The following is a 26,798-nucleotide window of genomic DNA, read 5'->3' on the forward strand; positions in this document are numbered from 1 at the left end:
AGAGGAGCTCAGGGAAGGAGGAGGAGGGCTGGGGAGAGGAGGCAGGTCCAGTGCACGCATGCTCACTCTTACACACTCACACCACGTGCTGTCTGCCCACTCACCCTGTTACACCCACCTTGGTTTTTTTCTTTTTCTGCACAAGAAAAGAAAATAATAAATGCAATATAAGTGAAAAGCAAGTTCCCAGAAAACCCAGTGGCTTTTGGCTTCCCTGTGAACCTGGTCCTCAGTGTCGGGTGAAGTTCAGAAATCTGGGTCATGTGGAGCCGAACGGGCCTGGAGGGTAAAGGGAGAAGAGAATTCTCCAGGCCCAGACACCGGCGGCTGATACAGCTATGCTTTTATAGTCCACTCTGCTATTGGTCGTGGCCAAGGAAGGGGAGCTTCTGGCAGATGTTCTGTATTTTTTAATGAAGTTGGTTACTAAAACACCCAAAAAGTGACTCACCTAAACTGGCCTGAAAATGAATTTTATTTGATTTATAGAGTTTTTGGTTTTTCATTAAAATTGGAAGGTCAGGGCTTCCCTGGCGGCTCAGACGATAGAGTCCACCTGCAATGCAGGATACCTAGGTTTAATCCCTGGATCAGGAAGATCCCCTGGGGAAGGAAATGGCAACCCACTCCAGTATTCTTGCCTAGAGAATTCCATGGACAGAGGAGCCCAGCAGGCTAGAGTCTATGGAGTTGCACACAGTCAGACACAACTGAGTGACTAACACTTTCACTGGCAGCGGGCATGAACCTGTGACCCCGTGACAGCCATCTGAGGAGCTGAGAGCAGCAGCTCTGCATCCCCAGATTGCCACAGTCACCATCACTCCAGTTGTCTGAAGCCAAGAGGACTACAGGCAACTGTACCCACACAGGGACACCAAAACCCCCACATGTGCCTGCTCTGCTCCGTTAGGTGACATACGAATTCAGGTAAGCTTTTGAGTTTGCTGCACCTGATAAATACACTGCACTGATTACTGACATCCGAAAGATAAGTAAGTATTAAGATAGCATCAAATGCACTTAATACTAAAACCAACTTCTGTGATAATTCAAAAGGCCCTTGGGGATCTGCCACTAGCACAGGGTCAGGATTAGAACCATGAGTGTCACTACCCAGAAGACAATTCAGTGGGGTATTTGCTGTCCTCTTATTGGCCCAGGACACACCAGCAGAGCACAAGGGACTATTTATTCACCAAAGCGCAAAGTCCAAGGCAGTCATAAGACTCCTCTACATGGAGACTCCAGCAGACACCAGCTCTGTGCTCCTAACCCTGGGCCTCCCACCCCCGGGGACAGGCCTCAGCATGGGGTAGGGGAGAGAGCCTGACTCCACTCAGAGAATCTGGTTGTGAGTTCCAGCCTTGCCACTCACAAGCTCTGTGAACTCAAAGAAACCACTTAACCCCACTGAGCCTCTGCTTCCTTACTTGAAAACCAGGGATAATAACTTTATTACATGTCAGAAATCTTTCAAACATCAGAGAGATGACACATGTGAGAAGTACCTTGAAGATGTAAAACATATGAACAATAGCCATTTAAAGGCCTGTGCTATGCCAGACCCTTCATGTACATGATCTCACCGATTCAAACCTCACAAAAGCCCTGTGAGGCATGTATTATTAATATCACTCCTATTTTGCAGATTAGGAAACTGAGTCAGAAGGGTTACATAAGTTGTCTAGGTCACCGGGCTGGCAGGTGGAGGACCTGGGTTTTGATACTGACTCCAGAACTGGTGTAGTGCTGCCTTTTTTCTGTGTGAGATTCTAACTCATAAGTCCAGTGCTGGCTGTAGCTGTTGTCACCCCTTATTCCTGTGACCTTGGTCCCTCCCTCTAATTGTTCAAACTGCTTTTCCTTCTAGGACTCTCCTCTGTCCTTCCAGCCCCTAGACTGACTAAATGGCCCCAGGACACAAGTCCCATGACTTTAGGCCATGCCACACAGAAGTTGCAATAACAGAGTAATGACTCTGCACGCCCCAGACTCCTGTGTCCCGCTGCTACCCCTCCATCACCCGCCTGTTCCCTGGCCCTCGTCACATGTGAGAGCCAAACCACTCACCACTGGCCGATCCACGGAGATTGTATTCTCAACTTCCCTGTGAGGAACACAAACATGAGGGGGTCTCAGTGTCACCAGGTGCAAGTAGGAAGCAGAGGGCTTTTGCTCAGGCCACGTGGCTTCTCGGAGCCAAGTCTGGACTGGCCTCAAGAGAACCCCAGGGACTAACATCCCATACCACAGGTGCCATTCCCTGAAGCCAAGTGCAGACACAGGGCTTTTTGGCTTTGACTAGGTTTTCCCAGATGCATGACCCAGCCACCTACTCATGGACCTTATGCTTCTTTTAGGGACAGAGGTCAAAGTGGTAAGGGCCTATGAACTCATCCCCAGTGACCAAGAGGGCAGGATGTGGCCTTGCTGGCTTCCCTGGTCACCGTATCTAAAAGTTTAATCACCCCTCAATTGCTCTTATCCTTCTTCCCACTTTATTTTTCCTCCTTATCACTTATGTAAATCTAATATACTCTATATACCTTTTCCTATTACATGGTGGTCTCATGCTAGAATGTTAAATTCCATGAAGGCAGGGATTTCTTTCTGTTTAATTCATTGCTCTGTCCTCAGTGCCTAGAAGAGTGCCTGCGACATAGCAGGTGCTCAGTAGCTATCTGTGGGATGAATGGGTGGGTGGATGGATGTAGGGGAGATGTTCCCAGTGGCTCAGGAACAGGGGAAGAGGTTCTGGTCAACAGGATTCCTGGAGGAGTCTGTCTCACTGTCTCAGCTGTCCGGCTGTCTCACACCACCAGTCTCTGGTATGGGTCATGTGGGCTCTTAGGGACAGGTGGGGAAAGCCAGGCTAGGACTTACTCAGAGAGGTTCCTCTTTTCCGAAAAGACCCGAAGGATGAACTCGCCCTCCTGGTGGGGCTCGTAGGTGGAGGGCACAATGACGTACTCGCTGGGAGGCAGGCGGAAGCGCTCGGACACCTCCCGCATGTTGATGTAGGTTCTGCTCCTGGCCTTGGAGGCGTTGTACAGGAAGAAGTCCTTCTGCAGGTGCTGCTTGTTGCCATGCATCTGAGGGAGAGAAGAGCCCAAGGTACCTCAGTCCCTCGGGAGGGACACCCTGTCCTGCTCACAGTCCTCCTCCAGGGAGTACTCCTTCCCAACTCCCTGGTCACTCATTTCATAGTCACGACCTACCAGCTTCCGATTCCCAGGGCCTCGAATAGCTCAACATCCCTGGAACTCCCTACCCCACATCCTCTTCCTTTTCGGCTGTGATCCAGAAGTGAAGGTCAAGTCTGGCATCCCCCACTCAGGGTCACTTACCAGAATTGCTGCTGTTCAGCTCCAGAACACCTCTGGATTGGGGAAAGACCCCAAGGAGGCGGGGTCGGGGGTTGTGGGCAGGGTCTGAGGGAGGTGATTCCTCCACCCCCAAAGAAGGTGATCAGCCTCACAATGTGTCTGTGTGATTCTGTGTGTGAGTGTGAGTAAGCATATGAGTGTGTGATGGTCTCTGGTGGGCAAGAAAGAGGGCACGTTGTGGGGGTGGGGGTCAGGAGGCCATGCAATAGCCTGAGGACCTGCTCTGGAGTTAGGTAAGGTGGGCCAGGCCCTCTCCTATCACAGTCCTGCCCCCAGACCCCACAGGAGGCACCCTGATGTGCCCCAGGCGGACACAGGGCCCTGGTAACGCTGCACACACTGCTGGCTGCTCCACTTCTATACCTCTTTGGGAACCTTGGGGAGAAACAGAAAAGGAAGGTGCTCAGATTTTGTGGATTTCAGGTCTTAATGGGAATGGAAACTTGCCAAAGGGCATGCTAGCAATCGTAGAGCGAATGAGGGGCTCTGACTCCCCATGTACCTACCTGGACAGCCCCAGCCCCACCCCCACCTCCCCTAGGTGGGTTTTTCCCCCACTGGTTACAAACGTCAAAGAGGTTCTGACACAAGTGGGCCTAATATCAGGAGTTGGGGGGGGGCACTGGATATTGGGGAAGCTGGGGAACCCCTCAGGAAGCCCTCTGAAAGCCTCTTCCCTGAAAAGGTGGTCTGAAGCTCATCAGGGATGGCACACCTCGTAGATGGCAAAACCGATGGTGAAGAGGTTAGCCCCCAGCTTCCGGTCCTTCCTCCGGTTCTTCTGCATCAGGGCCACTAGGAAACTACAGATCACCTCGGAATCATCAGGGTCGTCGTCCTCCTCTAGGAGCTTCAGACGGTACTGTGGGTTGGTCCAGAAAGTGTCTGTGCCCCCCCAAAAGGAATTGCACTTTCAGATCTGCCTCTCAGAGAAAGGAAAGGACAGGAGATGAGATGGAGGGAACCTATTCGTCTCTAGCCTCCTCATCTACATGCTCAAATATGCATGAAAAATAAAGAGGATCCAGGCATTTGTTTAATTTGGTGTGTGTGTTGGGGGGGGGGCGGGTAGCCCTCATACCTTTATACACATGGAGCCGCGCTGACTGGCCATGTGGCTCCTCTCCTCTGTGAGTTTTCCTTCTCTGTCTTTGCGGATGGCTTCACTTTTCTCACCTGCTCCCTCAGTGTTACTAGTCCCTGGGATTTGGTCCTGGGCCTCTTTGCTCACTCCCTAGGCTGTCTTATCCACTCCTACTTTCTAAACGCTCCCTACATGCTCTTGACTCCTGAGCTGTAGATCCCAGCTTCAATCTCTCTTTTGACTCCGTGCCATCATCCCTTCTTTCTTCTTTCCCTCCTTTCCTTCCTGTCTTCTTTCCATCCTTCTTTCCTTCCAGAAATACATACTGAGTCCCTATCATAGAGCTAAGTGCCATTCTTATCTGTGCATCCGGTTCTCTTTCATGCCTCTTCACCTGGGTATTCTACACATGCCTCAGACTTCCCATGTCCCAAAGTAAACTCCTCTGCAAAAGCCCACAACCAACTCCGTCAAAAATAAGAAACCTATTTTTTTCCTCTTGTGCGTTTCATTGACACCATCTACTCAGGCTCCCAATGAGAGAATCTTGAAGTCATTCTTCCTTCTCCAGATCACCCAATATTTTCTTCCCTCAACCTGCCCCATCCCCCCCATCTCTGCTGCTTCTGACTTGGCCTCAGTTTTCATCATTTCTGGCTTAAACTCTTGCAGCTGCTGCTAACTCAGTTCTCCAGTTCAATCCTCAGCATAATGAACATGGTCCTGTTCTGACATAATAACCTGGACGACAGAGGATGAGATGGCTGGATGGCACCACCGACTCGATGGACATGAGTTTGGGTAAACTCCGGGAGTTTGTGATGGACAGGGAGGCATGGCGCAAAGAGTCGGACACAACTGAGCGACTGAACTGAACTGAAAAGTTGTTACCAGCTCCTTAATGTAAGCTACTCAGAATGCAGGTTTCCTTCTCAGTAATGTTGTTGTTCTTTGGTCACTGTCATGTCTGACTCTTTGTGACGTCATGGACTATAGCCCACCAGGCTCCTCTGTCCGTAGAATTTTCCCAGGCAAGAATACTGGAGTGGGTTGCCATCTCCTTCTCAAGGGGATCTTCCCGACCCAATGATCAAACCTGCGTCTCCTGCATTGGCAGGCAGATTCGTTACCACAGAGCCACCAGGGAAGTCACCTCTCAGTAAAATGGGGAGAATTCAATAAGAGATTGTATGTCTGGAAGTTAGTAAAGACTCAGCAGATGCTAGTGAATATTTTTCTGCCTGGAACCTGCTCTGCTTGGACCCTTCCCCCATCCAGAGCATCTCCCACCTGGGAAGTTGCGGCAGCCTCCGGCAGAGCAGCCCCTCACCCAGCGGCCCTCATTCACGGACACTGTCCAAGTCTGAAGCTTGTCGGACTCCAGGGCATCAGCTGTGAGGTTGCAGATCTCCAGCTTTGTGAAATGGTAGATAAAATCATCGTAGGACATCCTGAGAGGTTGGAAGAAGAGAGAGACCTGTTTGGGAGTCTGGGAAAGGTAAGAATGCAGGGCTAACACAGCACAATGAAATAGCCCAAAGCAACTTTGTCGTGGTCCTAGAGAGGACCCTGTCCTTCCTTTCTTAGGGTCAACACTGTGTCAGTTCTTTTTTTAAATTTTTATATATTTATTTTTAAAAATTTGGCCTTGCCATGTGGCTTTTGGATAGTTCCTGACCAGGGATCGAACCTATGTCCTCTGCAGCCGGAGCACAGAGTCCTAAGCACTGGACTGCCAGGGGAGTCCCAACACTGTCAATTCTGATGTGTCTCTTGCGTTAACAACTCAAACTCATACGTTCTTGCTGGAAGAGCTTGGCAGCAATTCAGTTCTCCACAGTGGTCCTGTTTGCCCCTCCACTGGGCCCAAGCACTGTACCAGGCACAGGAGAGGGGTAGTTGGGGAAGCACAGACAATTAAGCCAGCAATTTTAAAGGTGATGAGTATCACAAATTAATCCCAATCCTGAGGAAAACAAGTGGGTCCAGAAGAAAGTTCCCTTTAATCTGAGACTTGAAGGCTCAGTAGAAATGATCTGAGTGGCATTGGGTGAGCTGAGTAGATAGGGCTTCCTCCACTCAGAAAACAGCTCCACCAAGGCCAGGAGCAAGTGGCTGGAGCAGTGCGTGTGGTGGAGTGTCACAAAACGGCGGGAGCCCTAGCGCACTGGCTCGGTCCGGGGCCCAGTCATCACCATAACACTCAGGCTGCTCTCAAAACCCTCCATCGTGCCGGGTCTCTGGCTGGATTTGGAGAATAGGGCTCAGATGTCCCAAGGGCTGGAATCTGATGGCCACTTTCTTGGGTTGGAGGTTTGAGATTTCAGTGCCCACCCCATCCTTTACCCTTCAGAGTCCTCTTGGGTCCTGGACTCACCAGAACTCTCCATCTTCAGTGACTTGGTGCTGCAAACGGGCCTTCTCGTCCTTGTCCACATAACTCCAGTCCTTCCAGCTGGAGGGAAGTTGGAGGTGTGATGAAAGGGAAAAGAAAGGGAAGGCCCGATATGAGCTGGGCCAGGAGGTGTCAGGGAAATGTGAACAAAATAGCTCCTCTCCCAACTGCAGCCAGTGTGAACCACCAAAATGCAAATCTGACCTGATACCCCATAATCGCTTCCCACCATCCTCAGGATTAAGACCAAGGTTTTAAAATGGTTTATGAGGGCCTGACTTTTCTCTGATTAAAACTTTAACCATTCCTCACCCTTTCAAGTTAGGAGTTGGGCCCTGGAAATAGGTAAATTGGGATTTCAATTTAATTATACCAGTACTAGCTGTAACCCTGGGCAAGTCAGTTCACCTCTCACAGCTTCTGTTTTCTCAACTGCAAAAGGGAAATGATTATGTCACCTACTTACAGTGCTGTGATGAGCAAGAGATGAAATATTGCATGTAAAACTTTTAGAACAGGCCCGTCATCTAATAAGTAACTGTCTGAGTTACTGAGAGAAAGACTAAACAGGTAAACTTTTCCTTCCTCCTGCCACCCCACAAAACATCCCAGTTTTGTATTTTTTAAAGGCTGGGCAGTTTTACACACTGTCTCTCAAAGAAGGAGGAACTAAAGCACCTTTGTAAGGAGAATGAAGCTAAACTGAATTGTCTCTGGAGAGGTTAGGGGTTGAAGAAGTGCTTGGAATCAGGGAATACCGGAGGGGAGATGGAGATTCCTGAGACCAGCAGGAGGGACGCAGTGGGTGGGGGAACTCTCCTGGAGTGACCGAGGCTGAGTCCCACTTGTCAGCAGTCTCTGAAGTGGAGGAGTTGGCAGAAAGTGGACCCCAAGATCTGAGACTGGAGAACATAGCGAGGGTCCCTGTGGGTGACTAGTGGGCTGGTAGACTTATGGGGCAGCAGGGACCCTTCCAGAGCAGAGAACCCAGTTCAAATGCCATCCCTCCAGGCAACCTTTTGCTACCTTCCTGTCCCCTCAAACTATGAGAAGGGCGCCTGCTTTGTGACCCTAACTATAGCATTTATCTCAATGATTACTGTTTTTCTGTCCTTCCCACTAGACCTTAAGGCCTATAGGGCAGGGTCTGAATCTCTGTTCATTTCTAAGTCCCCAGACAGAAGCATGGGGCCTGACACATACTGCACAGTGAGCCGTCTGGGATTTCCACACGGATAAGAGAGGGAACAGTAAGAAGACCAGGATCAGCACCTTATTGGTCTATCCAGCAAGTTGCCTATTCACAGAATGCCCCCAGTGCTTAGGATTGTGCCTGGGATTCAGCAAGTGCTCAACACATACTTGCTAAATGAATGAATGGCTGAACAAGCCAGTAATTACCATGCCCTGAGATGAGAGGTATGTTAAAATTAGCACAGGGTCTGAGGGCACACACCTGGTTGTGGTCCTTCTCAGCTAAAGAGGCCTGCTTTGCCCCCTTGGGAATAAAGGAGCTCCAGGACCCGCTCTCCCTGCAGAGAGGCAGTCAGGAGCCAGCCATTGGGGTGGAACAATAAAGGCTTTGTGAAGGTTCTGGAGCCTTCACAATAGCTTCCTCCCTCTGTGTGCTGTTTTAGCTGCTCCCAGTCACTTGCTCCCAGTAATAAGTAGTACAGTTCTTTCAGAGGACCTATGCATCTCTTCCTGGGGCCAGTGAAGGAGAGGAAATCTTAGCACTGGCTAAGCTCTCTACAACACCATCACATTTTCTCCTCATAACAGCCCACCAGGTAGGTGCTAACATTTCCCCCATTTTATAGATAATTACGAGAAAGGAAGTTACTTGTCCAGTCAGACCACTGCATCCAGACTCCCCTCCTGCCTGGACACAGCCCATGCTTTCTAGGATCTTTCCTTTCCCCTCAGTGGCCATCAGTAAGCTCTTGGGGTCCCAGGTTCCCGAGGCTCTGCTTCCAGCCCTAAACTGGAGCCACACCCCTTCTGGTCCCAGCCCTTCCCTGGAGCCATGACCTCTTCTGTTCCCAGTCCTTTCCTAGAGCCACACCCCCTCTTCTCCTCTGGATCATTGGTTTTAAGGGTGATTTTAGACCAAGCATTTGTCGTACTCTTATGGTTTGGTCCCCAACCCAACCTTGTCCCAGGTCCTGTTGTCCCCTGCTCATGGGGTCCCCTCACCCACCTGTCACTCCAGGAGCCATTCCACTCCACCTGGCCCCAGGGGTTCCGCAGCCGCACCAGCTTCACTTTCTCACCCTTGTACAGGGCCTTGGGCAAAGAGGAAAAGCTCTCTTGCTCTGGGCCCTTTCTGAAGTGGGGTGAGGGTGGGGGTCTTCTGTCTTGCCCTGAGGGCTGGGGTGGGAGTTGGGAGAGGATCCCATACAGGGAGCTGTCCTGCTTGGTCAAGGAGACTAATCACAAGTTTGCTGTGAAATGGCAGAACCTTAGCACGAGCTTACAGGACTCAGGCTTGGCCATCACCTTGCCATCTTCTAAGAAGTGATTTTCACAGTGCACATCTGGCCATTTAGAAATCTGAGTGGAGTGGGTGGAGGAGGCAGGGCATATAATGTAGGGCTCTGCTGGCAATTAGGTGTCTCTGCGTGAATTATTAATAGAAAAAAATGCCCCTGCTGGCTGAAGAGTGACAGAAAATGTCCCTCTAAGTAGATCGATCAGAAAAAGGGGCCCCTTTTCTCCTGTCTGCGGCATGTGCTGCTGTGGACAACTGCCTCTCTCTGCCCATCCATATGACCAGGGCACAATGGCCCAACTGTGCACAAGGGGCCTGACAAACTCCCTGTCTCTGTCATGATCCAGTTAAGACCAGATGTGCCAGTGGGAGCAAGACATCATTAGTGACCATGAAAAACAAGAAACACAAGAGCCCATGAAATTACTTTCATAAAACCAAAGTTATTTCTATTTGTTCTTTGGAAATGTTGGGGCAATTGCTATGTTTAGCGCTAAAAACAAACATAAAGTGAGAACTGTCTTGTGGCAAGATCCACCTACAAGTCCCAGTAGTCTCCAACCCGTCACTCAGCCTGAGTACCTGATTGGAGGCAAATTCTGCAGATGCAAAGGGGCACAGAAAGCCAAGACCTGACTTCAGGAGGTTCCCCCAAGTAGCCCCTCAAGTCCTATCCCTCCATACCCCACCAGGCTCACCTCCTCCAGCCCAGTGACTGAGTAGGCATGGCCTTTGACCAGCCCACAGGCCATTCTTGTCTCATACTGAACTGGAACAATCGTCTGTGGAGTGAAAACCAGACAGCCTATCAGGGCTTGTTTCCTGAGACAAAGTTCACACTGGTTCACATCCTGGGTCCAGTGAGGACAAGGACTCCTCCATGCCCTGGAAGCATGCCTACTAGCCCTGAGAAGACCCTCACTAGCCCTTTAAGAGAGCCAAGTATATGCAGCCCAGACAAGGTGTTTCTGTCAAGCTGGTCCCCTGACCACTGGAGAACAATGTGGAGGCTGGGGCCGCGAGGTGAGTGAGAGCATGCCTGGCCCTCCTTTCTGGATCCCTTGGGGTCTTTCAAAGGAAGAAGTGGGGGGGATGGAGGCTGCCTTGGGTCAGGCTCCTCTTCCTTGAGCCCACCCAGGGTTGACTATTCCTGGAAGAGAAAGGGGTTGAGAAAAGGGGTTAGATGAAACATGGAGGTCTAACCTTTTATCTTTATATCCCCTCACCTTCTCCACCCACCCTAGAACATGTTCAAGAGATTAAAAGTAGACTTCCTTAGTGGTCCAGTGGTTAGGACTCCATGCCTGCAATGCACGGGGTGTGGGTTGATCCCTGATTGGGGAGCAAAGATCCCATGTGCCATGTTATGTGGCCAAAAGTTTTAAAAAAAGAAAGAAATTAAAAGTTCCTGCACCCAGGCAGAGAATTCCAAGGCAGCCAGAGGAAAGTTCTGCTCAGACGTGACTGTGCCTCAGGGAGCAGGGAGGTCTCTTCCATCTGAGATTTGCAGCCACAGGAGATCCTTGGCAGAAGGGTAGGATGACCAAAACCCAGTGAGCCCTAAATGGATCTCTGTGACTTCACTCTGCCTGGTGATATGACAGCTTTAAGAGGTAACCTGGAGCCCTTTTCAAAGTGAGGGTTATGTGAGGAGCCAAGGCTTTTGGCATCTCAACCTCTTCCAGATTTCAGTCTTTAGAGGACCCAGACCATGTGAATAGAAAGGGAAGGGGGCAGGAGGTTCATGAATCTCTCAGTTCTAGACCAGGGAAACCACTTGAAATGACTCTTGTGGCATTACATATGCATTCCTGGCTATTCCACTACTGGCTATCTGTGCAAAGAAAACTGTCCTGGATGGACACAAAGATGTATCTAATAGGATGTTCACTGTAACATTTAAAAATTACAGCCAAAACAGAAAAAGAAAATATTTAAATTCCCAATAATAAGTTATGGGGTAAAAAAATTATAATTTATCTGCATGTTGGACTATTGTACAGCCACTAAAAGTGTTATAGAAGACACACTAAGAACGTGATTCTTGTTGGCACATTAGGTATACAAAGCTAACTGAAAAAGAAGCATGCTGCAAAGAGGCACATACAATATGACTGCATTTTAAAAATAAAAATTTAGATTAGGTGTATGCATAGAAAAACCCTAGTAGGACATATGCCAAATGTTATCATCCTCAGATAGGGAAAAAAATAGGTTCATTTTTCCTCTGCTTTACTGTATAGCGTGTATTACTTCCCAAACTACTAGAATATAAGCTCTGGGGTGGGGGGTGGGGAGTGTGTGGAGACTGCTCGTTCCTTAGAATCCTAAACAAATGGGAGAGAATTTTCTTTGTTAGAAGAGTGCCTAGTAGGATCTCAGTAAATAAGTGTCAAATACATAAATGAATGAACTGGAAGGAGAGAAATAATTTACAAATAAATGAAATCTCTCTTGTAAATATTTATGCCAGTTAATTCATTATCAGAGAAACTGCCTGGACCATGGAGTATGAAGGAACCCCACCCCACCCCCACCCCGTCCCCCACCAGAGATTCCCTCCAAAAGCTGTCTCCCCCCATTCCTCAGGAGCCTTGGAGCAAGCAAGAGATTCCAATCCAGACCCCTGGAAGGCCCCAGGAGGAGCCCACCTGGGAGGTGCCAGCTGCTGGGGAAGGTCTGACACCACACAACACACCCGGGCCATGCAGGTGGGAGGAGTACACACCCGAGTCGGTCTGTCATCTGAGCATCCCTCAGGGATGAGGTCTGAGTCCCTGAGCCGCGAGTTATCCATATTCCTCACCATTCGCTCAATCAACTCCCCCATTTTCAGCCCAGAAGGAGAGGTTCCATAGGTCATGTTTGTGCCATCCTGAGGCCCAACAGGGAGGGCAGGGGACAGTCCAGGAGAGGGAGAGAGAATGAACAAAGGTGGGTGATAGAAAGGGAAGGAGAGAGAAAGAAGGGAAGGGATAGACAAAGAAACAGAGGAGAGATAAGTAGAGCCTGAATGGAGAAAAGATGGAGAACAGTGATGCAGAAAGAAAACGTTTGTCTGTGGGCGCTTCATCTTCCCAAGCTTTCCCATCTACTGGGTGTACTAGGAGAGGAAGGAACAGGAATTTAGCTGGGGCCCCTTCCTTACCAGCAGAGATAACCCAGACTATTAGAATACATTGACTACCCCCCAGGGAAGGTGTATCTCCTGGGCAGTCTGCCATCCCCTTACCCTTGGCTCTGGTCTCAGTTCACACCACTTCGTTGAGAGGTGGACTGCAGGCTGAGCTTTTCCCAGATAACAACACAAAGCCTGTGTCTCATGTGAGAGATATGATCAAAGCTCAATGACTGGGAGGCTTTCTTAGGGAACTGGTAGGCTCAGGTCCATAGCCCAGTGTGTGGCCGGCTTACTAGGGGCATGCTGGAACTGAGAAACGCCAACCTCGGAGGCCTATTTCCACCTAAATTCTAGGCTTTTTATTGGAAACCTCCAGAAACTTCTCCCTTGAGAAATTCCCAGTTCTCAAAGTTGAGAGCTACTTTTTTGCTTCCTAAAACAGAACATTCACCCTGTCCCAGAGGACAGCCCTGTGCTGCTGTTCACCGGGTAAGTCTTCCCAGCAGTTGGCAGCTCCCTGCCCTGCTCCCCACACCGCAGACTTACATCAATGGAGCAGCCCATGAGGGAACCCCTCTCGATGGCTTTCTTCATGATCTTGTACATGTCTCTGGGAGCATCCTTGATTTCAAAAAACTCTGTCACTCCTCCTGTGAAGTCCTCCATGGCCTCTGTAGTGTTCCCACCTTTTAGGGCTTCATACGAACCATGGAGCCTTAGAGAGAGGATGAAGACTAGTCTGGGGTCACAGGGTTCCAGGAAACATGACCCAGGTACCCCTGGCTCCAGAACTTTACTCTTGGGTCCTGTGATGCTGTCTTGTCCAAATTCTCCAACAACTCTCTAAGTTTTTGAACAGATACTGTGATTCTGTTTCCTCACAATGGAGCAACTGAGCCCCAGAGGCTGTGTGACCAGCTAAGGCCACAGAGAGGAGAAACACTGGGACTGGAACCTGCTATTCCCACTTCCTGATGGTTCTCTTTCCACTACACCCGGAATCTGAAGTAGGGCTCCATTAAAGCCACTAGTAGCTGGAGTGGAGCTTCTGAGAGGCAGCATGGCTTTTGTTCATATATTCTGAACTCCAATGTTATGTGGCAGCCTGGATGGGAGGGGAGTTTGGGGGAAAATGGATGCATGTATACATATGGCTGAGTCCCTTCGCTGTCCACCTGAAACTATCACAGCATTGTTCATCAGCTATACCCCAATACAAAATAAAAAGTTTTATATATATATACACACATACATATATGTATACATAGTGAGCTCATGAGGTTGAGCCAACCAAGGCTCTGGGATTTGAGTTCCAGAGAAATAATGCTGGGATCCAGAATCTGTAGTACCACCAAGAAGGGATGATTAAAGAGCTCACTATGGAAGCTAAAGATTTCCTATCCCCGTCTTACTTAGCATAAGCCTTCTCCAGCAGAGCACTCCAGAACTCATTGCGATGGTTGGATTTGGTAAAAACCAGTTGATTGTTGTAAGTTGGCAGGCAGTCATCAATAACCACGTCCACCCAGTCTCCATAGCGCCAGAACTGCACAGAAGCATCAAGCACAGTGCCATCCTCAGATTACCAGTGGGAAATGCGTCCCTACCCCACATTACTTTTGTTCATACTATTCTGGGTTTAGAGAGGGTGAATCTTTTTCTTTAAGTGGACCGTGAGCTCTTTGAGGGCAGGAAGTACGTTACAAACCATTATGTCTCTTCGACACAGTCCAGGTCAGTACAGGGGATGGTAGGTACTCCATGTGTATCTGAGGGCTTGAGATTTTCCTGCTGCTCCGTAGGTCTGGGGAGGGGCTAGGTATCAGTATTTTTAGTTATCTCAGCTGATCCTCATATGCAGTCAGGGCTGAGAAGCACTGGTTTAGGAGAAGGTGATGTATAATGTATGTACTTCTTGATGACAAATAAGGTAGGAATTGTTGAAGAAGAAGGATTGACATGGAAATGGAAAGTGACCCAGAATATACTCTGGTTAAAGCAGGAACACTGTCCAGTAATCCCGATTCTAGATGATGTTCTTTCTTGAACAAATCGGTATTAACCCAAGAAAGCCAAAAGTAGTTTAATTTCCTTCTAATGACATTTACTCTCCTATGAACAAGAGGGCAAAAATCTGTGTGGTCTTTGTGTTTATGTCCTTTTAAATACCCAAGGGGAGTGAGCAGCTTGATGGCATAGGGAAAAAACAAGACTCGGGACCCCGCTGCCCTGTCTGCATTGGGATGGCAGCAGGACTCTGATCCTAAACCTGCAGAGAAGACCCCTTCTGAGGCCTTCCATCCTGGGATACAAGATCAACTGATGATCCGGGTCAGTCCAGGACATTCGGAGCCTTCAGGGCTGTTCAGAAGCCTCAGAACACCCATAGATACAGATGCCCACATACGAAGCTCATTTCAGTTCTGGGTCAGCATGGGGTTTGGTTCTTTGCTAGGACAATTTGGATCCAGAAAGTTTCCAGTGTCTGAACTTATTCTGACACCAAAAGACTCATTGCTGGGCCAAACCAGAAGCCTGGTCCCCAGATTAACCAGACTTTTATTCCAGAGCCTGGAAGGGATGAATGATAGAGTGGGTATAGACTTGTGTTGGCATTTCTTTTGCAGCCTAAAGGGCCCTCTGGATTCCCAGTGCTAGTGTCTTAGGGATTTACTTGAGAAGGGCTTCTGGTTATCACATAGAAGCCTGACAGCTGGAAAGGTAAAAATAGACCAACAGGCCAGTGAACAGGATATCCTCCAACCTTTCTGGGGCCTAACGGAAGGTGTAGGGGTTTGAGGGTAGGAAGAAATACACAACTACTTCCTCACAGGCTTGAGGCCTGAAGGGGGTCACTGCCCACAGCCATAGCCGGGTGGGTGGGTGGGGATCTTTCCTGGAGCCACTGGGAAGTCAAGGCTGGGAAACCAGTGGTAGGTGGATGGCCCGCTGGCCCTCTTAACTACCCTCACCTGGAGTCCCTTGACCTCACCTGGAAGTGAAAAATCCCCGCATAGTTTTCGGTGAAACTCTGATCATGGGGTATGACCCGGAAAAGCAGACGCTTGTTCAAGGTCAGGCAAGCGATGGCTGCAAGAAACCAGCAATCCCCTGCAGGCAAACACATGGCATAGGTCACAGGAGGGCCCACACCTCCAGGGGAGAAGGAGACCCATCCCCGTCTGCTTTCTGGAGAAGGGCATGCACTTGGCTCTCACTGTCCTGCTTTCAGATCTGACCTTATGGAGGTGTCAGCCAAGGAAAGGGGTGTGACCGCAGTCCCTGGACCATGCCATCAACAGGGTAATTTACTCCCTCATGACTGCTTTCCTGAAGGCTATAGGCAATTCCTCTGTCTGCAGTATAAGCTCAGACCTCCATTTGGACCTCAATGGAAACAGCAGTGGGGGGTCATAATTGGGTCATTCTTTCTAACACCTGTAGGAAAGCTGCCTGCCCTGCACCTTTGCAATGTGACTGCAGAATCTGAGCATCTGAGAGCCATCAGTCCAGCCCATTAGTACTGTAAGGGAAGCTGGTTAGTATTTGGAGGTGGCACTTTGCCCTGCTTGTGTGTGTGTGTGTGTGTGTGTGTGTGTGTGTGTGTGAATGCCCAAGTGGCAGGTCAGGAACACTAACAGAACACAGGCTAGGTTATGCAAGGCCTTTGTTGTGCTGTGTAGGATGTCATGGCATCTTTGAGACAGCAGAGGAGAGGCTGAGAGCCTCCACAGGCCTCCTCCCACCACCGTTACCACCCTCCCCACCTGCCACTTCCCAAGCAGCCACCCTCTCCTCTGAAACAGTGTGTTGGTTGGAAGGCCCAGGTTATTAGCTGGCCAGGGCTCTGCAGGCAGCCTTCCTTCAAGTGCAGGAAGTCAGATATTCAAAACCTCTTCAGCCTCTCCTTCCGGGACCAAATTAGCTAAATTCCTTTCATTTGGCCTTGAGTGCCTTTTCCCTCAAGTTCTAAATTGTGTCTGTTGATATTTGTTTCCTCCAACTTTATTTCACAGAACTTTGCTGCAGTTTGCACTAGAGACAATGCCTTCCATATAAGAGGCTGAGACGAGGAAGCAGCCAAGCTAATTAATCAGACAAAAAATTGGATGCTCATCCACATGGCAGGTGTCATCTTTGTTGAAAAGCTTCTTTAATACGGAACTATTCTGAGGCAGTTTAAACAGGAGTTTGAGTTATGAAAGCATTTTTTGTGAGCATATCAATTCTGCATGCCCAAGGGACATGCATGGCACACAATTTCAGAGCTGCCTTCTAAGGAAGGTTGTTGTTGTTTAGTCTTTAAGTCATGTCTGACTCCTCGTGACCCCATGGACTTAGCCTGCCAGGCTCCTCTGTCCATGGGATTCTACCAGGCAAGAACACTGGAGTGGGTAGCCGTTTCCTTCTCCAGGGACTCTTCCTGACCCAGGGATCAAACTCCCATCTCTTGCATTGGCAGGCGGATTCTTAACCACTGAGTCGCCAGGAAAGCCCTTTAAGGAAGGTGGGTCCTGCTAGAAACAGGGTTTTTGTCTTGCTGAGTGGGGTGTGTGAGTGTTCTGGAGACTCTGGAGAGGAGGTACACCTCCTGTGGTGACACAAGGCAAAGAGCTGGTAAGAAAGGTGGGAGGGACAGAAATTAAATGGAGCAATCACCAACACAGAGCTGAATGAGTTTAAATAATGTTATCAAAACTACCTCCCCCAAATTCATTACAAGCAAAACCAGATTATTGTCCCTTTACTTACTGTAAAAGGATCATACCTCTTAATCACCCCTTGATTGCTTGGCTAAATAGGACCAGAGGAACTTTCCTACCTAGATCTCCTTGGCAGATGTCAGTTCTATTGGCTCCACCAATGATAAATCGGGGATTCTCACAAATTTCCTGTGAAGCAAAAAGGAAATAATAATAGTAGTAGTAGCTATTATTTACTGAGGTTCATATGCAGTACTGGCATCACATATCAGGAGTTTTACACACACCACTCATTTAAACCTCAGAAACGCCCATGAATTGGATACTATCATCCTTATTTTTCAGATGAGAACACCAAGACTCAGAGAGGTTAACAATTTGCCCAAGGACACACAGCTAGCAGGGAGGAGAAGACAGATGCATGGCTCCTTTTCTCATTGATCCACATTGCTCCCTCACATATACTCAGATATACTGTCTGAGGAAGGAAGCACCTTGAGAGTTAGGGCAGTGTCATTACTGTCACGGCTTTGACCAAGTGACAGTCAAAAACACAGCCCTTGTTTGTCTGTTTTCTAAGTCAGGAAAAGAGGTGCAGGAGGGAAAGTAAGGATCTTTTTCCCCAAGATGTGGTAACATAGATATTTAGTATCAGCATGTGTCCCAAGGGCCACAGGACTTGAGAGCTGGGGAGAGCCAAGAATAAATTTGACATGGGCCTCGAAGGCCTCCCAGTCTGCTGGCAGCTATGTTTCTTTAATAAAGCTAACCCAACATGACACCCTGGTCTCAGCAGTTTTCAAATCCAGGCACTACCAGTTATATGCATCCCAACAGAGCCCAACAGAGGGTGCTCTTGTGTTTGTTTGGTTGTGTCATGCTTTGCATTTTAACTTTCGAAATAATCATAGATTCTGTGTTTTGGTTTTAACTTCATCCTTCACAGCTTCAAGAAGCCTTGCTATCTTGGTGATATAGCCCTCTCTGTTTTTCTGTCTTCCCTAATACAACAACCTGGGTGAGTGAGCTCAGTGAGTGAATTTTCCTGAGCTCAAGGATCTGTCTCACTTACTAGATGGAAAGTTGTGCATAGATCACAGTACACACACCACCCCCTTGAAGCTCTTATCAATGGAAGGATAAACCCCAAATAATAATTTTTTAAAAAGTTATCTATAGGAGAAGAAAGGATTAAGTGGTGAATATAGGGATGGAAGTAAAACTCTGAATATATCTGTTTTAAAATAATTTTGACTTAGGAACCATGTACATTTTATAGAATTAAAAACCAAAATCGAAGAAAATGCAATTTTAAAAAGCAATCCGTAACTGTGAAAGAATAAAATTCTTATTTTAAGCTACAAAGTTTATGGTAATATACTACAGCAGCCATAGGAACCTCATACAAAACTGCGGGAGCCAATGATGGTCAAGGAGGCCTGGCATGCTGCAGTCCATGGGGTCGCCAAGAGTTGGACACAACTGAGCAATTGAACTGAACTGAACTTTGCGATCCCATGGACTACAACACACCAGGCTTCCCTGTCCATCACCAGCTCCCAGAGCTTGCTCAAACTCATGTCCATCGAGTCAGTGATGCCATCCAACCATCTCATCCTCTGTCATCCCCTCCTCCCGCCTTCAATCTTTCCCAGCATCAAGGTCTCTTCAGTGAGTCAGTTCTTCGCATCAGGTGGCCAAAGTATTGGAGTTTCGCTTCAGCATCAGTCCTTCCAATGAATATTCAGGACTGGTTTTCTTTAGGATTGACTGGTTGGATCTCCTTGCAGTCCAAGGGACTCTCGAGAGTCTTCTCCAACACCACAGTTCAAAAGTATCAATTCTTCGGCCCTCAGCTTTCTTTGTAGTTCAACTCTCACATCCATACATGACTACTGGAAAAACTATAGCTTTGACTAGATGGACCTTTGTTGGCAAAGTAATGTCTCTCTTTTTAATAAGCTGTCTAGATTGATCATAACTTTTCTTCCAAGAAGCAAGCGTCTCTTAATTGTATGGCTGCACTCACCATCTGCAGTGATTTTGGAGCCCAAGAAAATAAAGTCTGTCACTGTTTCCATTGTTTCCCCATCTATTTGCCATGAAATGATGGGACCAGATGCTACGATCTTGGGTTTTTGAATCCTGAGTTTTAAGCCAGCTTTTTCACTCTTGTCCTTCACCTTCATCAAATGGCTTTTTAGTTCCTCTTCACCTTCTGCCATAAAGGTGGTGTCATCTGTATATCTGAGGTTATTGATATTTCTGCTAGCAATCTTGATCCCAGCTTGTGCTTCATCCAGCCTGGCATTTCGTATGATATACTCTGCATATAAGTTAAATAAGCAGGGTGACAATATATGGCCTTGACGTACTTCTTTTCCAATTTGGAACAAGTCCGTTGTTCCATGTCCAGTTCTAACTGTTGCTTCTTGACCTGCATACAGATTTCTCAGGAGGCAGGTGAGGTGTTCTGGTATTCTCCTCATGTCTTTAAGAATGTTCCATAGTTTTTTGTAATCCATACAGTCAAAGGCTAAACCTTACATCCTAAGGTCGAACCCCAAACCATAATGAAATGTGAACCATAATAAATAAAAATAATATTGCTACTACTTCAGAACTTTGACATATAGGATAAAGTAAATAATGTACATTAACGTCATTAGGAACCAGGATATTTTTAGTGTAAAAGAGAATATGTAGGGGGCCTCCCTGCTGGCTCAGTGGTAAGAATCCACCTGCCAATGCAGGAGACCTGGGTTTGAACCCTGGTCTGGGAAGATCCCACGTGCTCTCAGAGTAACTAAGCCCTTGGGACACAACTATTGAACCCTCGTTCTGGAGCCAGTGTTCCACAACAAGAGAAGCTGCTGCAGTGAGAAGCCTGTGCACAACTAGACAGTAGTTGCTTGCCGCAACTAGAGAAAAGCCCACATAGCAACGAAGACCCAGCACAGCCAAAAATAAATAACCTTCAAAGAGATTTCATTAAAAAAGAAAATATGTAAAATTATAAAAGTGAATAACTTAAGTAAAAACCCTGCAATGTTAAAGTTGAGTTGGATATTTAAGTATAACTCATGATTTATTTTTGTCTTTCTAAAAAAATTTTCTATCTCCCCACACTAAAACAAAACATAAAAACTAGAAGCAGTAAAAATCTAGTAAAGAGAATATCAACTACCAGAATGTGGTCTTTAAAAATCATTACCCCCTAATAAAATATAAAACTCGCATTATTTCAAATAAGACTCTTTCCTCTTAAAAAAACAAAGAAAGCAATTAAGGTATAGTTAACGCATGTTATTTTTGTCTCCCCAGTGTTTTGCATCCTTACAATACATTCCCCCTTCTCCTGATATTATACCTCAATTTTCAGCTGGAGAGAAATCCTACTGTCAGCACTTTTTCTGGTGGGCTTCCCCTTTCACCCAGCTCCACACGGCTGTTAGGGGCAATTAGAGTGAGGGTGATTAGTTCAGGAATGGGCAGATGACCAAGTCTAGGCCAAGAGATATGGGCCAAGTCTTTTGTTGTAACTACTGAGAAAGAAACACATTCTCCTCCAGGAGTTACTAAGCTAGAGAATGTCAGCCTGAAGTTGCTTGTGGCCATTTCTGCCCCTTTGTGAAGGTAACCTGCTTGAGAGTAAAGACAACTCAGAAGCAGCAGATGGAGAAGTGGGTGGAGAGGGCAGAGGTGATAAATAGACAGACAGCTAATATTAGGAAGTGTGTCTTGACATGGTTTGAGGCCTGGATTCAGTGTGTCTAAACCTGATCATCACCTTTGAAAATTCAGTTATAGAACGCTTTTTGGTTTAAGTTAGTTTGAGTTGGGCCCCTGTTACTTACCAGCTGAGACTCTTGACTCTTGACTACTACTACTCCTGCCCCTCTTATAAGGGAATTTATTATAGAGTGACTCAAATAATGGAATTTTGGCTACATTTTTTAGCTGTGACAGAGGTAGCTTTCTCTCCTTGGGTCTACAGGTTCAGAAGCCTTGTCCCCTCCTCTGCCACCAATTCCGGGGCTGACAACTTGGAAAGGCAGCAGCAGCAGCTGCACTGCTTTCTCTCCCATCAGCGTAGAGGTCCAGCTATTTGAATGAAGTTACATTTTTTGCCATGGTAGAGATTCCCCAATATACTACATTTACCTTCAATACTACCTCAGCTAAATTCACCAAACACTAATTGGGCTTCTGAGTATGTACAGGGCTGGGGGATTTAAGGGTATAATCAAAAGAGGAGATCATCCCTGCCTGCCCTCCGGGAAACCCCCAGCCTAGAGACCCTCAATTGTTTGTCCTCATGAGAGACATCTGTTTGGTGAGGGTCAGTTAGCGAGCTTGTTGAGGATTAATTCATAGAATAGCTAGATTTGCCTAGATACCCTCCTCACTGCCTACTTTTATGGAGTGTCTGAGACCTGTTTTTGTTGGTTAATATGAACAAAGGGTAAATTGTGCTGGCTCTGTCATTTTAGCTTGGGGACCTAAGGCTCCTGGTCACTCCTTTGGCTATAATTTGGCCTGAGACTGGATCTGTCAGTGATGGAGCCCCAGCAATTAGCAGCAGGTAACCATTTCCTCCATTTCTGAGTGCTGTGATTTGCACAGTGTCTCCAAACATTTTTTTTATTGTATACCTCCATCGTAAGAGCACTTCCCTGGTGGCTTGGATGGTAAAGAATCTGCCTGCAAGGCAGGAGACCCAGGTTGGATCCCTGGGTTGGGAAGATCCCCTGGAGAAGGGCATGGCCACTCACTCCAGTATTCTTGCCTGGAGAATCCTATGCACAGAAGAGCCTGGCAGGCTACAGTCCATAGGGTTGCAAAGAGTCAGACACAACTGAGCGACTAACACTTCCACTTTCTTTCCATCATTAAAATGTTCTGAACACGCAACTCTACAAAAGTATTTTTATTAGTTTTAAATTGTCCGTGTGTATTATCCTAACATATAATGTGCATTATAAGATAAATAAAAACATACATTTAAAAGGGTGGTCTCATATAGATGTAGGTAGGGGACTTCTGGTTTCAGCTCCAACATATAAAGAGTTTGGAAGTCATCACTCCCTTCCTTACCATAAGAAAAACCCAAACACCTGACAACCAGTGACTTTGCTTGGACCCATCAGAGAATTGAGGTTAGAGGTCAACCCACTACACTGAAATAAAGATGTAAGTGAAACCAGAGGGTTATAGCCAAGATCTGTTTATCTGGGGCAGAAGCTGCCTCAGCCACAAACTGGGAGAAACACTGAAATGGTAACCTTGATGAATTTCTGGAAGCTGAGTGAGGACTGGCACAGAGTGAGAAGCTTCTGGAGGCCACAGTCTTTAGAAGAACCCCACTCCCCCATACTTTCATGGTCTCTACCTCCAAACATTCCACTAAGTTCTCGTGGTAAAAATTCAAGAAAGATCCTCCTACAGGGGAAAAGGCTTTTCCTGTCTTACCTATGTTAGGGGAAGTATATTACTCCCACTCTAGCTCCCTCTAGTCTTTCTCACCAAAGAAGGGGAAAAAGCTATACCAGAGGAGAAACGTGTGAAGGTCACAGCCCAGAGAGACAGGCCCATTGAAAGACCGAGCTTTAATCATCAGGTTATAGAGCACTTCCCCTCCCCCATTGTACTACCACATCAACAGGGCTCCAGTGAAATAGCGGTGACTTACAGGGGAAAGAGCTGCAAGATGTAAGCTCTGCTAAGTACTTAGGAAAGCCCGAACTCAAGAGAGGAAACAAACCAAGGATATTAAAGGAATCTGAAGCTTCTGACATCTGCAGCTGTAAGGAACAACCACGGCACAACCACCTTCTAGCCGGCCTAACATAAATCCTCACACCAGGGCTTTTCTAGTGGTCCAGTGATTAAGACTGCACTCCCAATACTGGGGGGACGGGTTTGATCCCTGGCCAGGGAAGTTCTGCATACTGTTATGGTGTGGCCAAAAGAAATCCACCTCATGCCAAAGGGTTATTTATCTCAGTTCTTATTACCCAAAACAATGTCTACTTTCAGCCAAAAACTACAAGAGATGTCAAAAGGCAGGAAAAAGCAGTCTGAAGAGGTAAAGCAAACATCAGAACTAGATTCAGATATGACATAGATGTTGGAATTATCAAGTAGGAGATTTAAAATAATTATGACTATAATTTAAAATAATTGTGTCAAAAGGTCTAATGGAAGAAGTAGATAGCATTCAAGAAAAGGTTGGTAATATAAGCAGAGCGATGGAAATCAAGAAAGAATCAAAAGGAAATGATAGAAATAAAAAATATTACAACATATATTTGATGGATCCATCAGTGGATTAGACAAAGACAAAGAAAAAAATCAGCGAGACTGAAGATAAGACAATAGCAATTTCCTAAAGTGAAATGCAAAGAGAAGAATATAACAACAACAAAAAACAGAGCAGAACATCCAAGAATGGTGAGACATTCAAAATGTGCAACATATGCATAATTGGAATACTGGAGGGAAAAAAAGAACAGAGCAGAAGAAATATTTGAAGTAATAATCCCCCAGAACTTTCCAAAATTAATGACAGATAACCAAATCACAGATCCAGGAAACTCAAGGAACATCAAGCAACATAAATGCTGGCAAGATAAAATGTAACTGCATTAGGCATATGATATTCAAACTGCAGATAACCAAAGATAAAGAAAAGATCTTGAAAGAAGCCAAGAGGAGGGAAATGCTCTAGAGGAAAAGAGACAAGAATTATAGCAGACTCTTCTTCAGAAACCATGCAAGCAAGAAAGATCGGATTGAAATCTTTTAATTGATGAGAGAAAAACCCATCAACCTAGCATTATATTAGCAGAGCATTAATCTTTCAAAACTGAAGGACAGGTACTTCCCTGGTGGTCCAGTGGTTAAAAATTTGCCTTACAGTGCAGGAGACGTGAGTTTGATCCCTGGTTGTGAAACTAAGATCCCACATTCCATGGGAAAACAGCCTGTGTTCCACAGCTAGAGAGAAACCTGTGCACCACCACAACAAAGATCCCATGTGCCACAATTAAGACCCGATGCAGCCAAAAATAAATGAATTTTTTAAAAACTGAAGGAGAAATAAAGGCCTTTCAGACAAATAAAACCACATGGAATTCATTTCCAGAAGACTTGCCTTGCAAGGAAGGTTAAAAGAAGCTCCTTCAGGAGAAGGAAAATTATTTAGAACAGAAACCTGGACCTATATAAAAAACGGAAAAGCATCAGAGAAGGCATAAATGAAGGTAAAATAAAGCTTTTATTTTTCTTAATCTAAAGATAACTTTATTTAAAGTAATAAAAAAAACAACATGTTGAGTACTTATAGCATATGGTAAGTGAAAGGCGTGATAGTAATGTCTCGAGGGAAGGAAGGGAGAAATTGGGTATTTTCTATTATAAGGTACTAGACTGCATATATGGACTTCCCCATTGGCTCAGATGGTAAAGAACCAGCTAGCCATACTGGAGACCCAGGCTCAATCCTGTGTCATGAAGATCTCCTGGAGAAGAGAATAGCTACCCACTCCAGTATTCCTGCTGGAGAATTCCATGGACAAGGGAGCCTGGTAGGCTACACTGTATGGGGTCGCAAGGAGAGTACACATTTCTGCTCTCAGTATCACATGGAAGAGTCACTAAGACCACATTCTGGGTCATAAAACACACTTTGACAAATTTCAAAGAATATAAAACAAAGTATGCTTTCAGATGACAGTGAAATGAAAATAGAAAGCAATAATAAAATAACTGAAAACCCCCAAATTATTTGGAAATTAAATGACACACTTCTAAGTAACACAAAAGTCAAAGAAGAAGTTCCAGGAGAAGTTACACATTATTTTGAACTAAATACAAATATAACATCAAAATTTGTGGAATGCAGTGAAACCAGGGCTCAGAGGGAAATCTACAATATTAAATGTATATAATAGAAAAGAAGAAAGATCTGATATCAATACCAATATTCTACCTTAGAACACTGGAGAAAGGAAAAATTTAAGCTCAAGGCAAGTAGAAAAAAAGAAATAATAAGAGCAGAATCAATGGAACGGAAAATAGCAAAACAATAGAGAGAATCAATAAAGCCAAAAACTGGTTCTTGAAAAGGTCAGTAAAATTAATTAACCTCTAGCCATGCTAACCAAGGGAAAAAAAGGGAAGACACAAATTACCAACATCAAAAATGAAGAGATCACTACTACTGATCCTATGGACACTAAAAGGATAAGAAAGGAATACTACAGATAACTCTATGACCACAGGAACTGGTAACTTAGATAAAACATACTAATTCCATGGAAGACACAAACTACCAAAACATGCACAGGACAAATAGATATCTGAATATGGCCATACCTGTTAAAGACATTTGTTCAGTGATTAATAACGCTCCAAAAAACAAAGCACCAGATCCAGATAATTTTATTGGTGAATTCTATCAAACATTCAAGGAAGAAATGATACCAATTCTCTACAATACCCCCCAGAAAAATAGAAGCAGAGGGAACACTTGGTAACTCATTCTATGAGGCCAATATTACCCTAATACTCAAAACAGAAAAAGACAGTGCAAAGTAAAACTACAGACCAATATCTCTTATGAAAATAAAACCAAATCCTCAAAAAAGTAACTCAAAAACAACATGATATAAATGAAATTATACACTCCAGACAAGTGGGATTTATTCCAGGTATTCAAGACTGGTTCAACATTTGAAAATCAATCATCACAACAGACTAAGAAGAAAAATCAATGATCATATCAATTGATGCACAAAAAGCATTTGACAAAATTTAATACCCATTCATGATAAAGACTCTAAGGAACAGAGGGGAATGTCCTCAAGTTGGTAAATAAAATGTGCTTTTTTTTAGAGACCTACAATTATCATCATATTTAATGTTGAGAAATGAGATGCTTTCTCCTTCAGATTAGGGACAAGTCAAAATGTCTCCTATTACCACTCTTTTTTTTCTTTTTTAAAAAATTTATTTATTTTTTTGATTCAAGAATAATCGCTTTACAGAATTTTGTTTTCTGCCAAATATGAATCAGCCACTGTGCTCACTCTTACTCAACATCATACTGAAAATCCTAGCTCATGCAATAAAACAAGAAAAGGAAATTTATAAAGATTGGAAAGGAAGAAATAAACTCTTCATTCACAGATGATGTAATTGTCTATGGAGAAAATCCTGAACAAATAACAAAAAGATAAAAAACATTTCTGGAACTAATAAGGGAATATAGCACAGTTGAAAGATAAAAAGTTAGTATATAAAAGTCATACACACACAAAGAGAAATATTTTGGTATGAGTCACTATGAATTCGTGTTTCACTTATTATAAATACAGTCAGTTAAATACAGAAATATAGATATGTCTGGGATTAGCCCTAGGACTCTGCATTTTAAACTGGCATCCCAGGTGATTCTGATGCAGGTAGTCCAAAGACCACACTTTTGAGAAGCAGAAAGTAGCTGAATACAGTTGAAACAAATGGGCTCTTCAGTTGCCGGGCTGTAAGGCATCCTTGAGCAAACTGCTTCTTCCAGTAAGGAGTGTGGCAGGTCAGCACGGACCTTTTTAT

At 45.7% G+C, this 26,798-nt stretch overlaps 1 protein-coding gene across 4 annotated transcripts in view; it reads right to left on the minus strand.

Annotated features, from left to right (window-relative positions):
- Positions 1-26,798, minus strand: part of CAPN3 (calpain 3) — a 50,004-nt gene that overhangs the window by 7,652 nt on the left and 15,554 nt on the right. For 2 of the 4 annotated variants that reach the window (XM_061157461.1, XM_061157462.1), the window contains exons 2-13: positions 17,303-17,372; positions 15,473-15,591; positions 13,893-14,026; positions 13,027-13,195; positions 10,058-10,141; positions 9,069-9,154; positions 6,851-6,928; positions 5,764-5,924; positions 4,105-4,274; positions 3,753-3,764; positions 2,887-3,095; positions 2,074-2,110 (exon numbers count right to left, since the gene is read on the minus strand). In XM_061157461.1, coding sequence (XP_061013444.1) covers positions 2,074-2,110; positions 2,887-3,095; positions 3,753-3,764; positions 4,105-4,274; positions 5,764-5,924; positions 6,851-6,928; positions 9,069-9,154; positions 10,058-10,141; positions 13,027-13,195; positions 13,893-14,026; positions 15,473-15,591; positions 17,303-17,372 — 1,329 coding nt within the window. The other 2 variants (XM_061157464.1, XM_061157463.1) reach the window with 2 other exon arrangements.

The sequence above is a fragment of the Dama dama genome, chromosome 12 (assembly GCF_033118175.1).
Source record: "Dama dama isolate Ldn47 chromosome 12, ASM3311817v1, whole genome shotgun sequence".
In the NCBI taxonomy this organism is placed as follows: Eukaryota; Metazoa; Chordata; class Mammalia; order Artiodactyla; family Cervidae; genus Dama; species Dama dama.